The sequence below is a fragment of the Arachis hypogaea genome, chromosome 9, assembly GCF_003086295.3.
Source record: "Arachis hypogaea cultivar Tifrunner chromosome 9, arahy.Tifrunner.gnm2.J5K5, whole genome shotgun sequence".
Classification (NCBI taxonomy): Eukaryota; Viridiplantae; Streptophyta; class Magnoliopsida; order Fabales; family Fabaceae; genus Arachis; species Arachis hypogaea.
The window spans coordinates 24,464,375-24,483,211 of NC_092044.1; the positions used below are offsets into that span (position 1 = coordinate 24,464,375).

Below are 18,837 nucleotides of genomic sequence, written 5' to 3' on the forward strand. Positions count from 1 at the left end.
AACTCCGGTGGGAAATGAGAGAAGTTGCTTTGTATTGGAACAATTGGAGGAAGCTTTAATTGTTGAAGACAAGGAAGAAGCGGTAGAAGACTTAGGAGATGCGGAACCTCCATGGGAACATAGAGTTAAAGAAAACCCCTCCAAGATGATTGAAATTGATGCTAGGGAGGAAAGTGCACACCTTCCAAGGCATATTCCATATGAAGACTTGGATGGGATAGAGCAAGAATTGAGTTCCCATGGCAATGAAGAGCAAGCATCAAGTCCTAGTGGTGGAGAATCCTTTAAACTTGAAGAACCTTCTCCCGGTGCATTTGAAAATATTGTGGAGGTAAACTTCTTTCACCCCCCAATTATAGTTTGATTAAGGGAAAAGGCTTAGATAGTATTAATGAACAAAGGATTGAATTAGAGAAATCTTGTGAAGAGGTGGAAGTCCTTAGAAATAGAAAGATGGGAGTGGAATACGCTTTGTCAAGATCGTTGGAAGCATCTTTGCCTAGGTTGTCATCTACTCCTTCACTTGAGTGGGTAAAATTCATTTCTATTAGCTTTATTGTCCCACTTGAGTATGGCTTGCTTGAAACGGATGGTCAACTTAGGATGCTTTGTGGGATGAAGCGTAAGCGAAAGATGTTTCGTGGTTGGCATTGCAAATCAAGGATCATTATGGTTGATGCATTAAACATGAGATATAAAGGTTGGAGTAGTGCTCAAATAGATGGGTCTAGGAGGATTGTTGGCCATTATATGGAGAATTCACCTTACTCACCACCCGGTTGGACTAATAATGATGATCAACCTCAAGACGGGTGTGAAAACAAAGTGTGGGATCCCGGATCACAAAAAGAGGATCAACTTTGGGAGCCCCAAGCTTGTGAAGAACTCCATCAACACTTGGCTCAATCCAAAAGAAATCTTGGGGCACAATGGAGAACCAAGCATTGGTGGGAGTTCCAAGATGAGTACAAGTACAAGCCACCTTGAGAGAAGCTCCCTATAAGTCCAACTTAAGGACAATAAACAAAAGTGCTAGGTGGGAGACACCCCACCATGGTAAACTCTTTCCATACTCTTTTAGTTTTGTTAATAAAGGGAATTGAGTTGCCATTGTAGGTAGATTCTCATTTTCATCTTTTGTAAATATTGGTAGAATTAGTTTAATTTCTTGTTTTTATTGTTTTATTGAGTTTAGTTAGTAATATAGTATGTTGAATAAGGTTCTAGGGTGTTTTGGTAGCTGTTTGGAGGTTTGGAATGCTTGGATTGGTGCAAAAACATAGAAAAATTTTGAAAAATAGAACACCATCCACGCATACGCGCACTGCGTGCGTACGCGTGCATCAAGCGTTTTGGACCATCCACGCGAGCGCGCCATGCACGCGTACGCGTGGATTGAGAAGTTCCACCTTCCATACCTTGACCTGAGAGTTAGGCCTGCACTGTGCGGAAATTGGGCCTGAGGCACAAACCTATTTGCGTGCTCGCGCACATGACGCGTACGCGCCACTCTCGAAATAAGCAATCGACGCACGCGCGTCATGCGTGCGTGCGCGTGGATGCCCTTTCTTCCATCCATTTCTCTTCTTCCCCTCTTTCCATTTCTTCCCTTCTCCTTTCTTCATTCCCTTCTTCTACCCCTCATCCAACACTTCCAAACACCATTGACAACCATTTATTTTAGTTAGTTAATTAGTTAGTTGGTTAGTTAATTAGTTAGTTTTAGTTTAGTTTTCATTTTATTTTCTCTCTTTTCATCATAAGTGTTGGATTATTGACTTTGTTTACTACACATTGTTGCCCCTTATTGCCTAAATGCTATTTTAGCATGAATGTTTTTAGATAATCTTTGTTGGATTCTATGATTGAGGTTATATTTTACTACTTGGTTTTGAGTTTTTCATGCTTACCTTTTAAGAATACCAAGTGATGAGAATTGCTTTCGAACTTGTAACTCTTTTTGAATTGCATGATTTGGCCACCATGTGATTTGAATCGTATTCTTTGATTAGGCAATCTCTCGATGGATGATGTTATGCATTTACCTTAATGCATTGTATTTCATGATCATACGCATCCATATGTGTTTGACTTGAATGCTTTCATGCTTCTCTAATGCTTGTTTTACCTTACAAGTTCACTTAAAGCATCTCAAGCATACTAGAATGAGTAAAGTGCATGCTTCTTTTGTGACATAACTTTTATGCTAATGTGTGTTCTAAACCGCGCAATTTAGAATTCACACACCTAATATTTCTTAATGTCACACTAATTCACTCACTCAATTCTAGTGATTTACCTCATTCCAACAAGTATGCTTCCTTGCTTTTGTTTTCCCATCTTATGGTGTTATATTTTTATTTTTCATGAACAATGCACCACAAGCAAACATGGAAGCAAGACTAAGAACACACAGCAACTCGGAGAGTCGCCGTACCCCCTTGCTCATCTTTGAGTGCACCGAGGACGGTGCAAACTTTTAAGTGTGGGGAGGTCGTCCGACCGGTCGGCGATTTTAGGTGACAAGTTTTTAATTCCAACACTTTTGCATTTCATTCTAGGATTTTAGGATTTTTACTTGCATTCTATTAGTTTTGCATATATATACAAAATAAGCTTAGTCAAAATAATGAAATTTTTCAAGAATTCTATCTATAGGGCACCAATTGATTTGAGTGAAAACTTTTCATTAAACTTGCTTGAATTATATATCTTGTGGATCATGTTTTTGAGCTAAGAACACAAGCAAGTGAGATTTGAGCCTAATGGTGTGGTTACATCTTATAACCACTTATTTTTCCTTCTTGTGTGCATTATTCTCTTTCTATGATTGTAATCTTTGATTTTTTTGATTCTTTATGTCCATTATTTTATGTATTCATGCATTTATATGATTGAGGCCATCATTTCATTTAACTCACTTACCCAAATAGCCTTACCTTTTATATTCCTTTGTTAGCCAAATTTGAGCCTACGATTAACCCACTTGTTCTTAATTTTAGCACATTACAAGCCTTAAAGCGGAAAACAATAAAAGTCCTTATTTGGATCTTTGATTAGCTTAGGCTAGTGTGTGTGAGTATCATTCAAGTGTGGGAATCTTGGGACATTGGGTGAATAAAAAGGGTAGTTTTGTATTATTATTGGAAATATTGGGAATTGGGTACATACTCATGTATTGACCAAATGTAAAACCTTATGCATTGAAAAAATGAGAAAAACAAAAGAAAAAGAAAAGAAAAACAATATGGAAAAGAAAAAAATATAGAAAAAGAAAGAAAAAGAAGAAAAGGAAGAAATAAAAAGGGGACAAAATGCCCCAAAGCAAAGTGTAGCTCAATAAAATCAATGCATATGTGTTGTGAAATGAAAAGAAAATACATGAGTATGTGAAAAAGTGAGGAATGGGTAGTTAGGTTAGAACTTAATTGTATAAGATGTCATAGGTTAGGTGGGAAGTTTAAGCTTATCAAAGATTCAAATTTCAAGCTCACTTAACCATATATGCATCATACCTTGACCCTAGCCCCATTACAACCAAAGAAAAGACCTCATGATATATGTATGCATGCATGAAATATTTGTTGATTGTTAGAAGAAGAACAAATCTTGGAAAACATGATTAGGGGAGAATTGAGAGAATCAACCCTAAACACTTGAGCGAATAGAGTGCAAACACATCCGGTGAGGGTTTGATGCTCAATTACATGTTTCCACCTATGATCATCTCTTCTCATGCAAGTTTGTAAAAATATTTAATAACTCAATTCAATTTTGGATTAGACTTGCTAGTCCTTAGCCCTTGTGCATATATGCTTCTTGGGAATTGATTTATTTTGACCAAGCAATTGCATTCATTTAGATATTTGCATATAGGTAGATTGCATCGCGCATTTAGTTAGTTCCCATTGAATAAATGCCATACCCTTACTTCATTCTTGGTTTAAGCATGAGGACATGCTTGGTTTAAGTGTGGGGAGGTTGATAAACTCCATTTGTAGGGTTTATCTTGTATTGATTTTAGGGGATTTTATCACCTTTTACCCACATTTATTCAATGAAATAGCATGGTTTTATAACTTCTCCCTTAATTGTGCTTAAGAGTGAAAACATGCTTTTTGGGACTTAAAATAGCTAAATCTAATTCTCCTTGATTCCATTAGATGCCTTGATATGTTTGTTAAGTGATTTAAGGTTTAGGAGGCAAAGATTGGATCAAGGGAATGAAGAAAGAGGCATGAAAAGTTGGAGAACTCATGAAGAAATGAAAGAACCGGAAAGCTGTCAAGCCGACCTCTTTGCACTTAAACGACCATAACTTGAGCTACAGAGGTCCAAATGATGCGGTTCCAATTGGGTTAGAAAGCTAACATCCGGGGCTTCGAAACGATATAAGATTTGCTATAGTTGCTATACGTATGGTGGCGCGCACGCGTATAGTATGCGCACGCGCCGTTGCTGCCACCTGGTTCACTTAAAGCAAAACGTGGCCAGCGAATTCTAAAGCCTTGTGGGCCAAATCCAACTCATTTCTGATGCTATTTAACCCAAGGAATGAAGAGGGAAATACAAGTTAGTTACCATTAGTTTAGTTTAGCTTAGTTTTGGAGGGAAAATTAGTTTTAGAGAGAGAAGCTCTCACTTCTCTCTAGGATTAGGATTAGGATTAGTTCTTAGATCTAGGTTTTAATCTTTGCTTTCTTCCACTTCTACCTCTCAATTCTTTGTTGCTACATTCATCTTCTTCTACTCTTTTGTTGTAATTCCCTTTATGTTGTTCTTATATTTTGTTGTAGATCTAGTATTGTTCCTTCTACATTCTTCCAATTCAATAAGAGGTAATTCATATTAAATGTGTCTTCTTTGCTTTTCTATTGTTGATCTCTTATTTTTGTAGTGGTAGATTCCTTTAATTCTTTCATTTAATAATGATTACTTCTATTGCACTTTATGTGTTTGTTGAAATGTCTCTTATAGATATAGTATAGATTTTGTTCCTCTTGGCCTAGGTAGAGTAATTAGTGACACTTGAGTTATCTAATTCCTTTGTTGATTGGTAATTGGAAAGATTGCTAATTGGTTTGGAGTGCACTAAAGCTAGTCTTTCCTTGGGAGTTGGCTAGGACTTGTGGCTCAAGTCAATTCATCCACTTGACTTTCCTTTATTTAGTAAGGGTTAACTAAGTGGTAGCAATGAACAATTCTCATCACAATTGAGAAGGATAACTAGGATAGGACTTCTAATTTTCATACCTTGCCAAAAGCCTTTTATAGTTGTTAGTTTATTTTCATTGCCATTTACTTTTCATGCTTCTTATCAAAACCCCAAAACAACTCAAACCAATAACAAGACACTTTATTGTAATTCCTAGGGAGAACGATCCGAGGTTTGAATACTTCGGTTTATAAATTTTAGGGGTTTGTTTTAGTGACAAATAACTTTTTGTATGAAAGGATTAGTGATTGGTTTAGAAACTATACTTGCAACAAGAATTCATTTGTGAAATTCTAAGCCGTCAAAAATCTGTTCATCAATGGTCAGTGGGGCCGAGGATAAGTTCGGTGGGAAAGGGGTTGACTTGGACCAGGTTAAGAGGTTTACTGATAACCAAAGGGATTTACATGGGTATAAGGGGGATAAGATTTGACGTCTATTTGGAGTGAAAACTTCCCCTTCCCTATTGTTGCTGATGAACATGCTTAGAGTCCTTCTGACGTGAAGCTTATACATAATGTTGGTGATGTTGGTATCTCGCAATATCTGCAGGTATATCTCAGTATATTCGTAGTGATTTGTGATGTTTTGTTCTTTGTTCTGTGTTCTAAAGTTCTGTGTTTCTTCAGGTGATGGGAGCTCGGCTGATGTGTATTGGCCAAACTCAAAAGCTTAAGCATGCTCGAGACTCATTTGATAAGGCCTCTATGGCTCAGTTGATGCAGGATAATCGGGAGAAATCGAATAAGTTTTATGATGCACTGGATTTGGTGAACTCGTTACAAGAGAAATTGACAACCTCTGAGGATGATGAAAAGAGTTTCAAGAAAGAGAAAGTTGCTCTTGAGGCTAGATTGGTGGTGCTTGTTGCAGAAAAGAAGCAGATAGAAGCTGAAAAAGAAGATCATGTCCTTGAGATGTTTGCCGCGGGTTTTGAGAGGGCAGTAGAGCAGGTCAAGCTCTTAGCTTCCGAGGTGGACTTATCTGCTAAAGACCCCTGCAAGGTTGTTGTTGATGATTGATTAGTGGAAGACGAGGATGATGATAATGAAGAGCAGAGTGAAAATCTGGGTGCACCATAATTTTTTGAAATGAATTAGTTTTTTGTGTTTTGTTGACTCTGAAGTTTGAGATTGTTGGCTTGTAGTTTTTGAGCCAAAAGACTGGATGTAATTGTTAGTTGGATTCATCGGCTTGTAGTTTTTGAGCTGGAAAACATCTTTATTTTACATAAAGTTTGATGTCGTGTTGGAAGTATAGATATCTTTGGTTATTTGATTTTCTGTTCCGAAAATCTTTTTGAATGCGCATATTGATAGTTAGTATTAGTTATTTGTTATTGTTTGGCCGAGTAGGATAGAAAAATAGTTGTAAAATAATTGGCTACCGTTGTCTTGTGAAAATGCGGGGTGGTGTGCCTCATTAAAACCTCTCTAACAAAACCCAACTTAGGGATAAAATATGGCAGTAGGAAAAAAAGTGCATCACCGTGTCCGACTTATAGACTAACTATAGTACATTCTTAAAGAAGAAATGTTCCAATTGTTTGGTAGTATAGCTCCTTCGAGGGTTTGAATTTTGTATGCTCCTTTGACAATGACTTCATATATTCGGAAAGGCCCCTCCCAGTTGGCACTTAGCTTGCCATGTCTTGGTGGTCATCGTACATCCTCTATTTTTCTGAGGACGAGGTCCCCTACTGAAAATGTCCTTGGCCTGAGTTTTCAGTTGTATTTCCGAGCTATAGCTCGCTTTGTGGTGAGTTGTTGTAAAGCTGATTTGTTACGGTTTTCCTCAACGAGGTCAAGCTCAGTTCGTCTGTTTTGAATGTTGTTGTCTTCATTGATGTTCTCGGTCTTAGGAGATTGGAGTGAGACCTCAACTGGTAGCATGTCATCGTATCTGTACACCAGTCTGAAAGGAGTTTCTTTTGTTGATGATTGCTCTGTCATGTTGTAGCTCCATAGGACTTCTGGGATGAGTTCGGCCCATTCGCCTTTGGAGTCTTCGAGCTTTTTCCTATGTCCCTGCAGGATAAATTTATTGGCAGCCTCGGCTAAACTATTAGTTTGTGGGTGTTCCACAGAGGAGAACTGTTGAACTATTTTGAAATTTTATAAGAAGGTTGTGAACTTCCAATCTATGAATTGTCTACTGTTATCAGTTATAATGGATTGAGGAATACCGAATATGCAAAGTATGCTTTTCTATACAAAGAATATCATTTTTCAGAAGTTATTTTTGCTAATGGTATTGCCTCTATCCATTTTGTAAAGTAATCGAAAGTAACAAATAGAAATTTAACCTGAGCTGGTGCCGGTGGGAAGGGTCCGAGGATGTCTAGCCCCCATTTGTGGAAGGGCCAGCTTTCCTCGGACGAGTGCAACTGCTCAGCTGGATTGTGAATAATTGGTGCATAACGTTGGAAGTGGTCACAGTGTTGGACCTTGTGCATGCAATCTTGTTGTAACGTCGGCCAGTAGTAGCCGGCTCGGAGGATCTTGGAAGCTATACTTCGTCCTCTTATGTGGGTTCCAGAGACACCTTCGTGTACCTCGTTCATTGCTAGCTTAGCATCTGTGGGGTTTAGGCATTTGAGTACAGGCCTTGTGAATCCCCGCTTGTATAGCTCGGCACCGAGTAGTGTATAGAAACCTAATCTCCTTTTGAATTTTCTTTTATTTTGAATACTATTGGGTATATCACCTGTTTGTAGATAGCGTATGAATGGTGTTCGCCAATCTTCTTCCTGTGAAATACTCGAAATTGTCGTTAGCATAACACTAGGTTCATCGAGTATTAGTTGAGATAATATAAGTGTTTTAGTTTGGTTTCTCGTAGTTGCTAATTTTGAGAGGATATCTGCCCTGTCACTTTATTCCCGAGGTATATGGGAAATGTCCAATGTATGAAAACTGTTAATAAGATTATTAGCAGTGATATTGTATTTCTTTAATAGTAGATCTCTTACCTAAAAATTACCTGTTACCTGTTGTACCACGAGCAAACAATCACATTTGACACTTAGCTACGTTACGCCTACTGTGTGGGCTAGTCGTAACCCTGCTGTGAGTGCTTCATACTCTGCCTGGTTATTGCTTGCATGGAAGGTGAATTGCATCGATTGTTCTAAAGCAGTTCCACGTTCATCCTCGAGCATTATCCCTGCTATTGAGCCTTTTTTTATTTGAAGCTTCATCGATGTATAGTGTCCATTTGTTCTTCGTGGAATCAAGCTCTTCTATGGTGAGCTCTGCTATGAAATCGGCAAAAGCTTGAGATTTGATGGCTCCTCTGGATTGGTATTGGATGTCATATTCAGATAGTTCGATCGACCATTTGATTAGCCTTCCTGGTAATTCAGGTTTCGTCAGAATTTGCCGGAGGGGTTGTTTAGTTCTGACTATGATGGTATGGCTTTGGAAGTAAAGTCGTAATCGTCTGGCTGTTGTTATGAGGGCCAAAGTGAGTTTCTCCAGCTTCGGATATCTGACCTTGGCATTATGGAGTGTCTTGCTGACGAAGTATACTGGGTGTTGTTGTTTTTCTATTTCTGTTACCAAGACAGAGCTAATGGCATGATTAGTAACAGATAAATAGAGATATAGTGGTTTATCTACTTCTGGTTTTTGAAGTATTGGCGGTTTCGATAATATAGTCTTAAGCTCGGTGAAGGCTATTTAACATTCCTCGTTCCATTCAAATTTTTCTTGTTTTCTTAAAGTTTTGAACAAGTGATGTGATTGGTGGGCTATGCAAGGTAAAAATCTGGCCAGCGTTGCTAGCCGACCTGTTAGTTATTGAACCTCTTTGACTGTCTTTGGACTTCTCATGTTTGGAATCGCTTGAAATTGTTCGGGATTAGCTTCAATACCTCGGTAGGTGAGCATAAAGCCGAGGAACTTTCCACCTTGCACTCCAAAGGCGCATTTTTCGGGGTTGAGTTTCATGTTGTACGTTTACAGTTGTTGGAATATTTCTTTTAGATCCTTAATGTGGTTTGTTGCATGTGGTGTCTTTGCCACCATGTCATCGACAGAGACTTCTATGTTTTGGCCGATTTGTTTTGAGAAGACTTTGTCCATGAGCCTTTGGTATGTGGCACCTGCATTTTTGAGTCCGAATGGCATAACCTTATAACAAAAATTTCCATTGTTAGTAATAAAGGCAGTTTTATCCTGGTTAGCCGAATACATCAGTATTTGGTTATATCCAGAATAGGCATCCATAAAACTTAAACATTGGAAACCGGAAGAACTGTCAACTAGTTTGTCGATGCATAGGAGGGGGTATGCGTCCTTTGGACAGGCCTTGTTCAGGTCTGTGTAGTCCACACACATTCTCCACTTGCCATTATTCTTTCTTACCATTACCACGTTGGCTAACCAGGTGGATTATCTGAGCTCTCTGAAGAAGCCGGCATTGAGAAGCTTCTGTGTTTCCTCTACGGAAGTTGTCCTTTTATCTGTGCCGAGGTGTCTTTTCTTCAAGGCTATAGGTCGGGTTGATAGGTTGATTGCTAACTTATGATAGATGACATTTGGATCTATCCCTGGCATATCTGTTGGAGTCCATGCGAATAGATAGACATTTTGTCTTAATAGTTCAGCCAGTTGGTCTCGTTCTTCGTTTTTCAGTGCGTTGCCGAGGTAAGTATACTTTTTTTCATCGGCTGTTAGTTGAACTTTATTGAGGTCGTCTATTGGCATCGGTCGTTCTTGATAGTTGGTTTGGGTGTCTAAGTCAGCCAGGGAAGGCAACTTTTCTAAGTTGTATACTGCCTGGACATACTGTTGCTCGGGTTGTCTTGAGTATTCATTCTTCAGGCTGGCGTTATAGCACTGCCTGGCTTCCCTCTGGTCTCCATGGATTGTTATGACTTTGTTATCCTATGAAAGAAACTTAACACCCAAATGCACAGTGGAAACAATAGCATTGAACGCATTTAAGGAAGGTCTGCCTAGGATTATATTGTAAGGATTTTTGGAATCAACAACAAGGTATTGTATGTCTATGGTTTTACAGTCAAGGTGATTTCCAAATGTTGTTTGTAATTAGATGTAACCTTGGACAGAAACTCGCTCACCTGAGAAACCTACCAGTTCTCCGGAGGATGGTTGGAGGGCTTTGTCACTTAACTTCATCTTTTGAAATATTGAGTAGAATAGTATGTCTGCACTACCCCCCCAGATCCATCAGTATCTTCTTGACTAATGGCTCTCCTACCTACGCAGTGATGACTACGGGGTCGTCAAGGTTGCGATCGGTTACTTTATGGTCTTTAGGGAGGAATGAGATTTATAGTTCGTTCTGGTTGACGGGTTGAGACGAGGTTAACCTTATCACTGTCATCATAGCTCGATAGGATCTTTTCCTAGCCGAGTTTGTGCATTCGCCTCCTGGAAAACCACCAGAAATGTAATTTATTATTTGGCGAGGTGTATTAGTGTCTTCGTCTACCTTTTTCACTTTGTCTCTGGGATCGTCAGTTGGTCTGGAAGGCTGGCCGAGGTGTTCTGCATTTTGTTTTCTTCCTCGGGTGACAATGTATTTGTCTAATAGCCTTATCAGGCCAGCTTTTCGAGGAGGTATTTTGCTATAACACAGTCGTCTGTCGAATGTCCATATTTCTGGTGGAAACTACAGTATTTAGACTTGTCCACGTATCGCTGGTCCTGGTGTGTTCCTGCTTTGTTTGGAGGTTTGATGAGCTTTGAATGTAGGATATCTTTGATGATGTCCTCTCTTTTGGCATTTAGGGCAGTGTAGCTGTCGAACTTAGGTGTGAGCTTGATTGGCCTCTGGTCTGTTCTATTATTCGGATGTTTATTCTGCTTTTCATCTTCCCTGTTTGGGATTGGTTTGTTTGCCTTTTGTAGTGCTTGGAGTTCCTCGATCTCGATTTGAGTTGTCGCCTTTTCTCGGAATTTGGCTAGGGTTTTCGGTTTTGCTATGACTATAGTCTCTTGGAATTTCCCAGGGCGAAGGCCGCTTTTTAGGGCATGGAGGGGGACTTTTGGGTTTAGGTTGGGTATTTTGTTAGTTGCCTCGGCGAATCGGGTCATGTAGTCTTTCAGGCTTTCATTTGGCCCTTGCTTAATAGTACTCAGGTAATCGAAATTGTGCACGTATATCTTGGATGCAGCAAAGTAGTTGACAAACTGGTCGGCCAATTCATCGAAGTTGGAGATGGATCCTTCTGGGAGGTTGGAGAACCAGATTAAAGCGGCTCCGTCTAAGAAGGTAGGGAAAGTTTGGCATAGCATTGGGTCATGTTCTTTGTTCATAAACATCATCGCATAGAATTTTGTGACGTGGAGATTTGGGTTGCCTATACCTAGGTAGGGCTTCAGGGTTGTTGGTAATGTGAAGTTTTTGGGCATCTCAAAGCTTTTGTTAAAGGGTTGGTTCTTTTGGTGGTTGTTTTCGGGGGGTCAGGTATAGCGTGCTTTGCCTCCGATGTGTGTTCATCATTGTTATCTTTATCTTTGGCATTTTTGTGCTCCCCTCCTTTGCTATAGCTGTGTTGCCTTTGGTGTAAAAGTTTGGCCATTCTTTGATTTTCAGCACGGAGGGCCTCGTTGATGGCCAGAAGCTCGGCTGGGTTAGTGTTGGAGGGAGCGTGGCTGTGTTCGTCTGCCATGTGTGGTGACCTGCAAAAAGATTAGAGGGTGCAGAGAATAAAGAATTGTGGGGTTAGAAGAAATCGGCCCCACGGTGGGCGCCAAATGTTCCTGTGTGAAAGTGATCTTTGAGGTATAGCTCGTTCGGTCAATGCTTGAACTAGATTTCCTTAGAGTAAGGAGGTGGAATGTCGTCTTCTTGTGGGGGAGACGGCATTGGGCTCCCGCAAAAAGACTCCAATGCTCAAGTCAGTGAGAGTGTGAGAGTATACAGTGTAGAGATGGAACAATTGCGTACCTGTGATTGAATAAGTTACTCATATATATTGAATTACTTTTAGGCTGTTATTCATATTTCTGTTACTAGATTTGATGGGTTCCTTTGTTGGTGGTCCGTGATTTGGAAATTTAGTGGTTTGAGTGTGGAGATATTTGCGGGAAAGTTATCATATCCTGCTGATTCTGATTCTGAGGTTGTTGGTATAAGCTGATCTTTGGGTAGCGGATCAATATCCATTATGAAGATACAGTAAATATGAGTGCCTTTTCTTTGTTTTCATATGGACCATGTGATTTTATATATGTGCCTTTATTTTATATGGCTGCATATATATGTCTGCCTTTTTTTTGTTTTCACGTGACTTATATATGAGTGCCTTTTCTTTGTATTTCTTTGTGCATATATATGTGTGCCTTTAATTTGTTATCTTGTTTCATACTTTGTTATTTAATAATTAATATGTTTCACAATTTATTGTTGTGGCTTAAATATTGGAAACAATATTTTTTCACAAGTTTCAATGCTAAATTTTTTGCTGGGGGTAGATCTTTTATTTCAGCAACAATGGATGGTGCATCAGATGTGGGAGTATCTAATGGCGACATGGCTGGTGATTTTTTCAGGGAGGTGCATTTTCATGAGATCATCAACAAGAATGAGGTGGATTTGTATTTGATGAATGGTTTAGAGAAGCCTCCTGATCAAAATACTTTGGACATATTGAATTGGTGGAAGGTAAATTATAGCACGTATCCTATCTTATCCCAAATAGCTAGAGATGTCTTAACAATACCGGTCTCGACTGTTGCTTCAAAATCGGCTTTTAGCACTGGTGGAAGAGTGCTTAACAACTATAGGAGTTCTTTAATTCCAAAGACAGTTGAAACATTGATTTGCACACAAAATTGGCTTCGTGCTTCTCCAATGACAATTGATTTTGAGGAGCTTATTGAAGAGTTTGAGAAACTTAAATTAGGTATGCAAAAAAATTTGTAGTTCCTTTCATGGTTTATGTTTGTAATTTATAATCTATATTATGTTTATGTTTATAATCTATATTGATTTTTTTTGTTTTATTTTTGTAGAAATTGCACCAACCATGGAAGATGATGATGAGTCTGGTATGGATTCAGATTAAGCATGGTGGCTGTTTGGTTTTTATTTGGTTTAAATTGACTGTTTCAGTTTTTAGTATGTTTTAAAGTGTATTTATTTTTGTTGTTTTGCTAGACATTTTTAATTGTCTTTGTTTTATGTTTAATTAAGTTGAATTTGTATTGAATTTGGATGTGATATACTTTTGTTATTCTAGTTTATTGATGGTTTTAAACTTCATTTTATGGTCATTTAAATTCTGATTATTAGGTGTAAAAAAATAGAAAAAAATCGACCGAACCAAATTACTGTTGGTTCGGTTCAGTTCGGGTGTTCAGAAAGCAGCAAACCAAATGGTTGGTATCATTGTAGAACCGATCAGGTCTGTTCGGTTAGTTTTCGATCCAAAACCGAACCAAACCAAATCGATTACACCCTACTTCACAACAAGATATTCTTGAAGAGAAGACTTTATACTCTTCGAATGAGTGAGTCCACATTGACAATGGATCACATCAACAATCTAAATATGCTATTTTTTTAACTCTCGTTGTTGGAATATACCATAGCAAAAAGCAAACGTGCAGAGCTCTTACTTCAAAGTCTACCAGATTCATGTGACTAGCCTATCAATAACTTAACTAATAATATTTTGACTGATTATCTTTCTTTTAATGACATGGCTGCTGCGCTTCTTGAAGAAGAATCTAAGCGCAAGAATAAGGAAGATAGATTAGAGAGCTCAAAACAAGCAGAGGATTTGTTGATGACAAGAGAGAGATCAATGGAACATGGTTCCAGTGGGAGTCAAAGTAGAACAAAGTCACCAAGTAAGAAGCAGGTCAAATGCTACAATTGTGGTAAGAGAGAGCACTTCAAGAAAAATTGTTGGAATAAGAAGAGTATAGAGAAGGTTTCAGATGGATCAAGTTCTCAAGGATGTGTTACGAGTACCTCTGATGATGGAGAAATCCTGTATGCCGAAGCAACAATTGGTTCTAAGGGCAGCAAACAGCTTACTGATGTTTGGATTGTTGATTCAGGAGCAACCTGGCACATGGCTCCTCATCATGATTGATTTTGTACATATGAACCTGTCTTGAAAGGATTGGTGTTTATGGAAAAAGATCATGCCTTAGAAATTATTGGAATGGGTACTGTCAAAATAAAAATGTTTGATGGTTCTATTCGTTCACTTCAAGGGGTAAGACACGTGAAAGGCTTGAAGAAGAATTTATTGTCGATTGGACAATTGGATGAATTTGGTTGCAAGACCCATATTGAAGGTGGGATCTTAAAAGTTGTTAAAGGAGCTCTTGTGGTAATAAAAGAAAAAAATATTACAACAAATCTATACATGCTTGTGGGAGATACTTTGTAATAGGCAGAGGCATCAATTGCTTCAGTAAGTCAATAAGAAATGACAATGACATGGCATCATAAATTGGGCCACATGTCAGAACGAGACTTGAGGATTCTTGTGAAACGTAATCTCATTCCCGGGATTAAATCGGTAAACTTACCATTTTGTAAGCACTATGTTACAAGCAAGCAATATAGATTCACGTTTGGTAGATCAACTGCTTGGAGCAGGCACATATTGGAATGGATTCATTTTGATGTATGAGAGTCCCCAGAGATGTCCCTAGGAGGAGCAAAATATCTTGTATCATTTATTGAGAATTACTCTAGGAGGCTATGGGTGTACCCACTCAAGAAGAAGTCAGACGTGTTTGCGATGTTCAAAGCAAAGTTGGAACTTGAATATGGAAAGAAGATCAAGTGTTTAAGGACAGACAATGGAGGGGAATATGTCGGAGGTGATTTTCAAACATTTTGCAAGCAAGCAGGTAATCAACGGCCATTCACAGTTGCATATACGCGTCAGAAAAATAGTGTAACAGAGCGAATGAATGGGACTCTCCTAGAAAGAGCACGAGCTATGTTGCAAACTGTAGGTTTAGCCAAGTCTTTTTGGGCAGAAGCTATTAAAACTGCCTGTTACGTGATAAATCGGTCACCATCAACTGCAATTGGGTTGAAGACACCAATGAAAATGTGGCAAGGTAGGCCACCTAATTATTCTGCTTTACATATATTTGGTTGTTCTATGCACGTGATGTATAATTCCCAAGAAAAAACAAAACTAGACCCAAAGTCTAGAAAATGTATATTCTTGGGTTATGCTGACGGAGCTAAGGGGTATCGCTTGTGGGATCCCACTACCCGCAAGGTAGTTTTCAGCAGAGATGTGATATTTACAGAAGATGAATTGCGAAAGAAACAAAAAATGACAGCACTGTTAAAGAGATAGCCACTGTACAAATAGATGAGAAATGCAGAGAAGGTGATTTTACTAAAGCAGAACCAGAGAACAAAGAACAAGAAGCAGAGGTCAATGACATAGAAGTTTGTCAATCCACTCGACAAAGAAGAACACCATCATGGAACTCAAATTATTTTTTGACAAGTCATGATGCATATTGTCTTCTAACAGAAGACGGAGAACTAACAACTTTTATAGAGGTTATGCACAACTATGTGGATGACAGCAATGCAAGAAGAAATTGAGGCATTACATAGGAACAATATCTAAAAACTGTTAAACTTCTAGCAAGTCGGAAAGCCATTGATAACAAATGGGTTTACAAGATCAAACGAGATAGTAATGATCAGGTAGGACAATATCGTACAAGTTTGGTTATTAAAAGATATGCTCAGAAAGAAGGTGCTGATTTCAATGAAATATTTTCTCCAGTGGTGAGATTAACTACTATAAGAATAGTTTTGGCTATGTGTGATACATTTGATTTACATCTAGAGCAATTAGATATAAAGACTGCTCTTTTACATGGAGAACTTGAAGAAGAGATATATATGCTTCAACCAGAAGGTTTTGAAGAAAAAGGAAATGAAAACTTCGTTTGCAGGTTAACTAAATCTCTATATAGTCTAAAACAAGCACCAAGGTGTTGGTACAAGAGATTTGATTCTTTTATTATTAGTCTTGGATACAACAGACTTAGTTCAGATCATTGTACCTACTACAAGAGGTCTGGTGATAATGATTTCATAATTTTGCTGTTGTATGTGGATGACATGTTGGTGATAGGCCCCAACAAAGATCAAATCTAAGAATTCAAGGCACAGCTGGCTGGGAGTTTGATAAGAAAGACTTGGGACCAGCAAACAAGATTTTAGAGATGTAAATTCACTGAGACAAAAAAGATAGAAAGATTTGGCTATCGCAAAATCATTATTTGAAGAAGATCTTACAATAACGCTTCAACATGCAAGAATGTAAGCCAATTTCAACTGCACTTCCTATGAATTTTAAATTATATATCCTCAAGTATGTGCCCTAGTAGTGAAGCAAAGAGGATAGAAATGTCTCGAGTACCTTATGCATCAGCAATGGAAAGCCTTATGTATGCCTTGATTTGTACAAGGCCAGATATTGCTCAAGCAGTTGTGGTGGTAAGTCAATTTATGGCAGATCCAGGTAAGGAGCATTGGAATGCTGTTAAGAGGATCTTGAGATAGATCAAAGGGACCTCGAATGTTGCATTATGTTTTGGAGGATCGGAATTCACTGTCAATGGATATGTCGATCCAGACTTTGTAGGTAATCGTGATAAACAAAATCTACTACAGACTATGTGTTCACACTTGCAGGAGAAGCTGTGAGCTGGCTATCTAAGTTACAGACTGTTGTAGCTCTATCTACTATAGAAACTGAATATATAGTAGCTACACAAACATGCAAGGAAGTAATTTGGATCCAAATGTTAATGGAGGAATTTGGGCACAAACAACAGAAGATTCCTACGTATTGTGACAGCCAAAATGCCTTGCATTGTAAGGAATCCTGCCTTTCATTCAAGAACAACAAATATTGGAGTACAATATCACTTTTTTTGGGAAGTAATAGAAGAAGGGAGTGTTGATATGCAGAAAATTTACATGAAAAACCTAGCAGATGTCATGACAAAACCAATAAACACATAAAAGTCTGAATGGTGTAGATCCTCATATAGCCTATCGAATACATGAGCAACACGAATTTTAAAAATGTATCAAAATTAGCTTTTAAGTGGGAGATTGTAAAAATTAGTAAAGCTAATTTTAGAAAATAAATAAATGAATAATAACTAAATAAAATGAAAGATAATAAACAATCCTAATTTGTAATCTTAGAATTTTAATGGTTGAAAAAGAGAAGAATTATATACTTCTAATTGACGGATGGTTCATATTGAAAAGACTCACCTATAAATTGAGTTTTTCTTTAGTTCATTTCAATCAAGCCTTCAACAAGAACAATAGTAACATTGAGTTACATAGAGAGTTTTATTTCTTTGAGAGGTTTTTCCTATATATAGAGAGAGGTGTATTCTCTTTTTGTCAAAAGATAATGTTATAATAATCTTCTTATGATAAAGAGAAGTTGTAATTTTTAAAAAAAAAGTTATTCAGTTGTTTTCATATTTTATTTAAATATCTAATTTTTCATTTCTATGTTTTACTGTATTATTTGTCTGGTACCTAACATTATATACGTATCATTATTCAAGTTTAATAATTATAAGCACTGCACTATGAGAAAACATAACACTTCAAATAAATTTTTTGAATTAAATTTAAACTTGTCACAAATTCATTTTGTAACAAAAGTCAGTCATTGTTATAAAAAAAAAACTAACATTTTGTAACAGAAATTATTTATAAAATTCATAGTTTTATGTAACAAAAATTGATTTGTTTCAAAAATTCAAACTTTGTTTAAACAACATAAATGTATGTTACAAAATTCAATGATTTTTGCAACAAAGAATGTTTTGTTAAAAAAATATTTTTTTTCCTTCAAAATAAATGTTTGTCACAATTCAAAGTTTTTTTGCAACAAAAAACATTTTGTTTAATATTTTAAACGTGTTGTATCAAAATTTTATTTTATTTTATTTCAAAACTTTGAAATTTCTTTTATCTACATTTTTATTTAGGTAAAAGATACACTATAAAATAAAGAAAAACTTTGTAGATATTTAATGGCGGTGGTTTTTAATAACTAATACCAAATGTTTCGTTTATTGATGATAATTTTGACAACCCTCTCAAATTCTTATTTTTTGGTTTTAATATTTCTTAAAATAAAAGTTAAATTGATAAAAGATAATTTTTAATATTTTTTAAAGATGCAATTATATCTTTAACTTTTCAAAAAATAGAGTATAATCGATATGAAATTTCATATAAATATGGTATGCTTGATCGATGCAAACTTATAACTTAAAGATGGGATGCTTGTGAAATTGACATATAATTCATTTAGTACGTATTATGCTCATAGCATTTTTGTTCTAGTTAACCAGTATTTGTAGACAAGATTCAGACATCCAAATTTATTATACTCAGGATTTTTTCTCAACTTCAAATATAAAAAAAAAATGAAAATTTCTCCAATCAAGTGATTTATCCAACTAAATCTAACCAAATTATATAACTATTTTTCTCTTTTTTTTTTTTGTTATCGTTGTTATTGTCACCATACTATCACTATAGCTATGGCTAACACCTCCTCTTCTTCCTCCTTTTTCTCTTTTTTTTTTTTCATTTGCATTTCT

At 37.2% G+C, this 18,837-nt stretch overlaps 1 protein-coding gene across 1 annotated transcript; it reads right to left on the minus strand.

Moving 5' to 3' along the window:
• Window positions 1-10,782: 10,782 nt before the first annotated feature.
• On the minus strand, window positions 10,783-11,511 carry LOC112709023 (uncharacterized). Its single transcript, XM_025760932.1, has one exon. It carries the CDS (start codon window positions 11,509-11,511, stop codon window positions 10,783-10,785), a length of 729 nt encoding a protein of 242 aa, XP_025616717.1.
• Between the last annotated feature and the right edge of the window lie 7,326 nt (window positions 11,512-18,837).